General features: G+C 34.8%; 2 protein-coding genes across 2 annotated transcripts; one reads left to right on the plus strand and one right to left on the minus strand.

Moving 5' to 3' along the window:
- Positions 1–891: 891 nt before the first annotated feature.
- Positions 892–3,204, plus strand: LOC112507994 (probable E3 ubiquitin-protein ligase HERC6). Its single transcript, XM_025112768.1, has 4 exons — positions 892–1,186; positions 1,288–1,498; positions 1,606–1,903; positions 2,614–3,204. Exons 1-4 carry the CDS (start codon positions 900–902, stop codon positions 3,093–3,095), a joined length of 1,278 nt encoding a protein of 425 aa, XP_024968536.1. The 5' UTR covers positions 892–899; the 3' UTR covers positions 3,096–3,204.
- Positions 3,192–4,176, minus strand: LOC112507993. Its single transcript, XM_025112767.1, has 4 exons — positions 3,814–4,176; positions 3,695–3,731; positions 3,493–3,614; positions 3,192–3,405 (listed from the first exon to the last, which is right to left on the minus strand). The coding sequence occupies exons 1-4, from the start codon at positions 4,072–4,074 to the stop codon at positions 3,343–3,345; spliced, it is 483 nt and encodes a 160-aa protein (XP_024968535.1). The 5' UTR covers positions 4,075–4,176; the 3' UTR covers positions 3,192–3,342.
- Positions 4,177–8,404: the final 4,228 nt, after the last annotated feature.

The raw sequence follows: 8,404 nt of genomic DNA on the forward strand, positions 1-8,404 counted from the left end.
GAGATGGCTTTTACACAAAAACAATAAAAAAGGAGTCCTTATGCAATTTGTACGTTCTTCTCGCTGGATGTCTTCCATTTGGAGAAGATAACATCATGCACATGTACAAAACAATTTTCAAAACAAAGTATGAATTTCGGTCGTGGTTCTCCGTCCATGCATCGTGCATGAATGTTGATTTCGAATCAGAGTCGGTGAACCACACTCAGAGTTAACCATCCTGGGTTTGTCAAAGAAGAAGATGAGAAAAATGGATGGGGGGTTGTTTTTAAGGAGAGAGACGAAGAAGATCTTATGTCCATGAATGTAACCAGACAAATGAAAATATTAAAAGAGATGGAAAATTTATTAAAATATTAACTGGAAGGGTCTTTTGAAATGACAAAAGTTGCCCCTCATAGTTAGGGGTTTTAACAAAGAGAGTTAGGATGAAGGACTCAATCTATAATAAAATCGAAATTACGATGATATCTGTAATTAGTTTTTTTGGGTACTCAATCCAAAATTCTAATACAACCATAGAGACCTGATTTGTAATTTACTTTATAATATACAATATTTTGTTTTTATTTTTATTAAGAAAATAGGAAAAAGACAAAAATACCATTCATTTAAGTGAGGTTAACAGAAAAATATAACGGATGTAAACCATAAGGACTAATTTGAAAAGGAAAGTGCAAACCACCAGGTCTTATCAGTAAAAAATGAAGTTTAGAGATCAGATGCACAAAAACCGCGTAAGGACAGAAGACTGCCAGCATAGACGAAGAACCATTGAATAATTTGATAGACGAAGAACCATTGATTTGAGGACAAAAAAAGGAAAGTTCAATGGCTTCACATCAAATAACTAAAAACTGAATATCGAATCATTCAAAATAAAATTAAATATTCAAGAGATGATGCTTCGAGTTATGAAGAAGCTGCCTTTTAATGGCCATCGATGGATGAGCAACACCGTAATGAGTTTCGGAGACGGTACCCATGGTGCACTTGGCTTACCAACGTCCATCACCGGCATCGATCCCCACGCCTATGAACCAACTCCAATCTCCGCCTTACCTCCCGATGTTTCCAGCATTGCCGCCGGTCACCACCACTCTCTCGCTGTAACTTCTCAAGGCCACCTCTGGTCTTGGGGCCGTAATGTTGAATCCCAACTTGGACGTGGCCTTCATTCCCCTAGGTATGCCAAATTTTCACCTTTTTTTTCCAATTGGTTTCATTTCCTTTTTCAATAGAAACCAAACTAAACCAATTGCTTATAAGATCCGGTTCATATTACAGAGAAACATGGTTCGAACCACGAAGAATAGATGGGTTGATTGGTGTTCAATCTGCATTTGCATCAGGTGCTGTTTCTGCAGCCATTGGGGTTGATGGGGCCTTATGGGTTTGGGGGAAATCGAATCGTGGTCAATTGGGTCTTGGAGAAGGGATCACAGAGGCTGTTCTTCCTTCCAGGATAAAAGTTCTTGCTAAAGAAGAAATAATTAAGGTGGTGTCAATAGCATTCTTGAGGTAGAATTGAATTGATGGTTCTGGATATCATCTTCTTCAAGATGGTCATCTAATTGCATAAATCTGATAGATTCCAATGGACAGGTTTCATTTGGACGGGGACATGCTCTTGCACTTGCTAAAAATGGAAAGTTGTTTGGTTGGGGTTATTCAGCAGATGGTAGATTAGGAAAGAGAGGAGTTGGGGGGGCTTCACCACACAATTCAAGGGCTAATTTGTCTTCAAGTTTTGACCTTGAAGCTGCTGAGAAAGTAGTCTTGGAAACCATGGATAAGGAGAAGGATATGCCTATAATCTGGGAGCCATGTTTGATTGATGAGCTAGAAGGTGTTGAAGTTGCCGACATCTCATGTGGGTTTGACCACGCCTTGGTTCTTCTACGTAAGCCATGTTCAATCACCATAACAATGTCCTTGTATGTGTCTTGTTTGTGGTATGGGTGCAAACTATTCTAAAAGCCAACGTTGTGTGTCTTGTTTGTATGGGATTCTCGTGCCAGCTAGACACTAACTATCAAATCTGTAAATATCATTATAAGAAAATCGATTTTACAATACATCAAATATGTTTAATTGTCATAATATACTACTTTATAGGACTTTTATGATATCAAATAAGTGTACTTCCTATGTAAATGTATTACAATAAGTTGATAAGACGATTTTGGGCGTCCTAACAAGTTTTTAAAACACTTTTGAAATAAATTGCTATATTAGCCTTTAATGTGACATTATTTGAAAAGTGTCTTATAAAAATAATGGTCCCATAAGAAAATTAGTAAGACACTTCAAAACTGTTCTAAAAGACTTGTTAAGACACTCACAAATGTTCTATTAACATGCTGGAACACTTTCTAAAAGGATGCACAATTGTTTGGTCCTATAAAACATAAGTCTTGTAAAGCAGTTTATTAGAAAATTTAGACATATTTGGTTTTCTATAAAGCCGATTTTATAGTGTACGAGGAACCAGCTTCCCTCACAAGGCCTTTTTCCGAAGGGGTTCCACGTATTCTAATTGTGGTCTCTGGTGCTAACTATCCTAGAAGCCGAAGTTGAAGGTTTAACATAACTTCCTGTTTTCTTGTTCAGGTGATGGAACCTTACTCAGTGGTGGAAACAATTTATATGGGCAATTGGGTAGATCAACTCAAGATTTGGAATTGCTTCCAGTTGACATAAGTGCTCACGCTGTTTCTATTGCTTCAGGGCTAGGCCATTCTTTGGCAATATGCCAGATCCCATCTGCAGATGGTGGTAGAGGCATCTCCGGCATCTTTTCATGGGGTTGGAGTCGGGATTCTCAGCTCGGGAGGGAAGGTCCAGCAAACATCCCACTCCTGGTGGATGGACTTTTAGGAGAAAATCTGTTATCAGTATCAGGCGGGCGTGTCCACTCTATTGCTCTCACTTCCGATGGAGAGGTCTTTGCTTGGGGGTGTGGCAGAAATGGGAGGCTCGGTTTGGGCAGTTCTATGGACGAACCCGAACCCATGTTGGTTGAGCTTTCAGAAGGTACTAAAGCTTTGCAAGCTGTCTCAGGCTTCGATCATAATCTGGTCCTGACTGGCTAACTATATAGTTATGCTAATATAGTTTCTTTCAAGATTCTTTCTTTATTAATTGCTTTATTTGTCAAGAACACGCATTTGTGTATATGAGTGACCAAGATGTCTAAACTATTACGAATTAAACTTAAAATACGAAGATGAGATATTGCATTCGATATATGAAAGCTATGTTCAATGGTATCTAGGTGTTACTAATCAGATGAATGCTTACAAGATTGTGGCATATGCTGTGAAACTAGAATCCAAAAGCTCAAAAGTTTTCAGGGCTGTCATCCAATTGCTTCTCATCTTCAATATCCACCTCCAATATCTCCTGTAAGATACAATCTTCCATTAGAGAAAGCTTTGATGATGAAGGTTACAAACAGTTTTTAGGAATTAGACAATGGAATGAGCTTACCGGAATCCTTTCCTTCATATAGTTCCCAAGCCTGGCTAACACCAGTGAACGTTCATGCCAGAATCGACCTTTGAGCCTAATCTTCACAAATGGTCCATCGACTTCGGACAATTCTGCAACTCCTGTTTCATAATTCATATTTCTTTTGTTTCAGTATGGTTATGAATTCACCGGAGGGAACCAAAATCGAAAGTTAGGTCACCTGTCATCCCAACTGATGTATCAAATAGGTGCGAAAACTGCAGAAAAGCAAAACGAATTTTGGGGTTTTAGTGGTTATGGATGTGAAAATTTGATCGATTATTTGAGATTTAGACTTGCCTTCGTTCGAGCATCATCTAAAACCAGCTTAACATTGTCTTCTGTTAGGTCAAGTGATGCAGAAATTCTAGTGAATCTACGGATCACTGGAGGTGTTCTAGGAACCCTGATTTGCCTCGGCAGCGTAATTGATCGCTTCAGATTTGAAGTTACCGTCGTCACGTTAATGGAGGTCTGACCACGGTGGTGATTGAAACATTGTTGCCGTGATATCTGGTGGCAGTGGAGGTGATGGACGCCATGGACAAGATTTGCGGCCATCCTCTCTCTCTCTCTCTCTCTCTATCTCCCTCTCTACCAGAGCAAGTGTTCCGATTTGTGCTTGTTTGTTGTCCACTCGTTTCTGTTAACAGAAATGTGGGGCATCTCTATCCAAATTGAGTATGGGTACGAACAACCACGGCACAATCCTTTTTTATGGGCGAAGCCACCGTTGTCACTACCATAGCCACCGTGAGCCACCACCACTAAAGATTGTAATTAACTTATTACCATTAATGTTAAAGCTGACACTCTGACAGTAGCGATCCAGAAAAGCAGCAAAGTGATGACGACAACAATGATCCCAATAACCATCAGGATCTGTTGCACAGCCGCCAACATTGGCCACTTTTTTGGTCTAAAAATGGCCACCAAAACCTAACGTAAAATGCTCTTCACTCCTCAGCCATGGAATTCAAGCCATCGGAACTGCTATGGCGATGGTTGTTCCGTCGGGAGTACAACCGTGATCCACAAAGGGACGGTTCCAAACGGACAAAATAACTTTTTGAGTAAACTCCCCTTTTTGATCCATGTGGTTTGAGAAAAACCGAAAATGGTCCCTAGGCTTCATAAAGTTTATAAATAATCCTCATGGTATGCATTTTATTTTAAAAATGACTCCTAAATCTAGCAATATCAGATATAACAAGTCGTTATCTGATATTGACATTCATGAGGTGTATGAAACTCTAAACATAATGAGAAAGAAGTTTTAGAGAAGAAAGAAGCAAAGAAAAAAGTAGTTGATCCTTTAGCTTTGGTATCTGAGAAGAAGAGTAGATCTAAGGCCAATAAATAAGTAAAAGAGGTGACTGTGTCAAGTGAGTCTTCTATAGAAGAGGTATCTGAAAGTGATTCTGATTTTGAAATGAAAGAGCTTAAGCAAGCAATGGTCATGTTAACAAGAGCTTTTCAGAAAAAGTTCTACAAAAAGCCGCATTCAAACAGTCAAAGGCTTTCATCCGGATCCAAATATGACTATAAGAATAAGTTTGGTGAGAAGAAGAAGTATGAAGAAAAGAAGTTTGATGAAAACAAGAAATTTGGAAAGAATATGGCGGATGAAACACTAAGTGCTATAATTGTGGAAATAAGGGACATTTTGGTGTGAACTGTAGAAAATCGGTGTCAAAAAACACTGACTACTACAAAAACAAGTTCCTTATGTCCAAACAAAAGGATGCATGCAAGGTTTTGATAGCTGAGGATGATCATTGGCTGAATATTACATATGATGAGGAAGAACTTAAAAGTATTACAATAAGTCTATAAAAAGGTGGGTTTATAGAACATTTTTTAAAAGTATTCTATAAATAGCTAACACGATACTTTATTTTAAAAAGATTATAAAAACTCGTGACGTCCAAAAATGTCCTATAAATCTATTGTAGCACTTTATTATATGGTTCTATTATGACATTTAAATTTTAAGAAAGGGAGATTCTATGTTGGAATCGATGAAGACCGAGGATCAGACATGAATGAATCGTGAAGATTGATGATTGGTTGAGAAACTAAAAGATGAACTAAAAAAGTCATTTCAATTGAAGGATGCTTTAGATGGAGAGAACAGATAGCTCTGATACCATATTAGAAGTTTGGGACAAATTTGTGAATTGAATTGAAAAGTGAAATAATACAAATGCGTTATATCTGTACAACAAATATCTAGCCAAGGTCTAACAAGCTAACCGATACACTTAACCGCGTTAACATACTTCAACTAATAAGAGACTATTAAAAAAATTATAAAGGTAAGATATGGATGCATATGTCCATAACCTGTAATGATCTTTTTGTCATGAATGGTCTAGATCTATAGCATCGTAAGTGAACCTCCACAATCAAAAGTACTTTCGTAGCGTTTGGATTCAAACCGAGGAATATGAGATTTCCATTACAATCCCATGATTTTTAGCCAATACGCCACAACTCAAGTGGTTCTTTCTTGGCTTCTACACGAGTTCTAGAAAAATATGTCAAGAATGGGATATATTTTGAATCTCTATAAAATATAAATTGTAACGGAATATTGCAAGATTGACGTAATAAACTAGTAATTTAATAATGAGAGTGATCTATGCAATAACAACATCACCACCGATACTACCATAGAAATGTCATCAAACTTCATGGCAGGGACGGACCCAGAATTTTTTTCAAACGGTGGCACCATTTGACCATAAGAAAAAGATATAAGGAAAGTTTTTCAAGCAATGACACCATTTGACTATAAGAAATAAATATACGGAAAAAAAATTCAAACGATGACACCATTTGACTAAAAAAAAGACACTAACAGGATTCGAACTTAGGTCTGAGCTGGAATAAAAGCCTTGCAAACTAACTCTACCAAATAAAACTCGTTCTCATTATAGTTTCAAAATACATACGGTGGCACACAACAAATTAATACGGTTGCACCTTTCACGAACCTACTTTTTTTACCCTTCAACGGATAAATAATTCGGTGGCAAGTAGTAGGTCCGTCCCTTCTTCATGGTTGAGCATTCATTTGCAACGTTACTACCTCATTATAGCATTCGATAAATCTCAAGAAACAATGAAACATTTAAGCATGGAAGAATGGAGAAGAACAAAAGAACACAAATACAAACAAAATAAAATAAAGAAGGATGATGGAAGAATAATATCGAGTACCTTCTACCGGCATAAAGATGCTACGGGAATGAAATTTTTATTTAATTATTAATATTAAATTATCATATTAAATTATTTCAAAATTTTCATATTATTTCAACAGATATATTATTTTAAAAAAATTTGCGATTTTGAAAGAAAAAATTGTTTCAACAGATATATTATTTGTTCCAACAACTATGCTAAATTACAGTTATGCTACATTTTTTTAGAATATAATAATAAAAGTCAAAATCTCTTAAAATATATTATATTCAATTACAAGAGCTATTCTATTTAAGAAATTCCAACGTTAATTATATTATTAACATATTTAATAAAATATTATTACTCTCTCTTAAAACATTTAATTTAAATGTCTATTATTGGTGGAAAAATTAAAATTATTAAAATTTGGATATTTTCACATTCTCTCTCTTATTTTCTTCATTTTTTAATATACATTATAACATACATATTTAAGACAAAAAAGTCTTCAAAACCATAAAAATAATTATTTTAACATAGCTATTTAAGATGCTTTAAGAACACGCATAATAAAAAAGAGCAAAATACACGAAATAGCATCTTACTTTTACAAATTTTTTAATTATAGCATTGCATTTTCAGTTTTTCTTATTATAACATTGTACTTTCATTTTTTATTATTACAGCAATATACTTTCAAAATATTTTTTATTAGGGCATCGTACTTTCAAAAAATTATCCGTTATAACATTGAGTAACATTTTAAATTAAATTTACTCATTATACCAAGTCTCTTTGTCACCCTCATCGTCCATGTAGGTTGTTCACATGTATGATAGTACTGACATGACATTTTTTATTATAGCATTGTACTTTCAAAATTATTTTATTATTACATCACCAATTTCTATTATAGCAGTACACTTTTAATTTTAATATTTTTATCATTTAAACATTATAAATTTAATCAAATATGTTTACTAAAAGTTATAATATCATAAATTAAACATGTTTATAAAAGATCAATATTTCACGAATAAAAATATTAATAAAAAACATTCGTTCATCGAGTTCATCATAAATTTCTTTAGAAATGTTTAACATTTAAATTTGGTATCTTAAAAATGTTTGTTATAATAGAGTACAACAAGTCCTATCCAAAAATAAACTACCACAGAAAAAGAATAAAAAATTACATAAATACAAAAAATATTTATTACTATAAAATCCATTTAAAGTCTTGCCGTATAAATGTAGTCATATCGTAATGAGAACTTGTCATCATAAAATTAAATTTCCCAAATAATGTTACATAACAATAAACGATATTAACCACAAGGGTGATGTCTGATTGGTTTGAGTTTAGCTTCAAAGGTCAAAAGTACTAAGAGGTCTCAGGTTCAAATCCAAGGAGGAATAAAAATCTCTTTGTGGTCACGGAGGTTCAAATGCGGTGACTCCGGGCTATCTGCAAAGCAGGTGGTCACCCTGGGATTAGTCGGCTCGCATAGTGAGTTGGATATCCAGGTTGATAAAAGAAAAACAATAAACGATATTAATTTTTATTGTCAAATGACAATATTCCATAAATATTTGTTGATCTCGCGTTAAGTAAGCAATATTTTTCAAGAATATAATTAATAATTAAATTATATATTTTATTACAACTATTTAACATATTTTAGTTATATACGAAATA

The sequence above is a fragment of the Cynara cardunculus genome (assembly GCF_001531365.2).
Source record: "Cynara cardunculus var. scolymus isolate 2C chromosome LG 2, CcrdV1, whole genome shotgun sequence".
Lineage (NCBI taxonomy): Eukaryota > Viridiplantae > Streptophyta > Magnoliopsida > Asterales > Asteraceae > Cynara > Cynara cardunculus.

Bases quoted from the DNA above. Each gene is read 5' to 3' on its own strand.
- LOC112507994 (XM_025112768.1), top strand. From the start codon at position 900: ATGATGCTTCGAGTTATGAAGAAGCTGCCTTTTAATGGCCATCGATGG. The intron at 1,499-1,605 runs GTGGTGTCAATA...TCCAATGGACAG, and splicing joins CTAAAGAAGAAATAATTAAG to GTTTCATTTGGACGGGGACA. The intron at 1,904-2,613 runs GTAAGCCATGTT...TTTCTTGTTCAG, and splicing joins CCACGCCTTGGTTCTTCTAC to GTGATGGAACCTTACTCAGT.
- LOC112507993 (XM_025112767.1), bottom strand. From the start codon at position 4,074: ATGGCCGCAAATCTTGTCCATGGCGTCCATCACCTCCACTGCCACCAG. The intron at 3,732-3,813 runs GCAAGTCTAAAT...GCTTTTCTGCAG, and splicing joins TAGATGATGCTCGAACGAAG to TTTTCGCACCTATTTGATAC. The intron at 3,615-3,694 runs GTGACCTAACTT...ATTATGAAACAG, and splicing joins TACATCAGTTGGGATGACAG to GAGTTGCAGAATTGTCCGAA.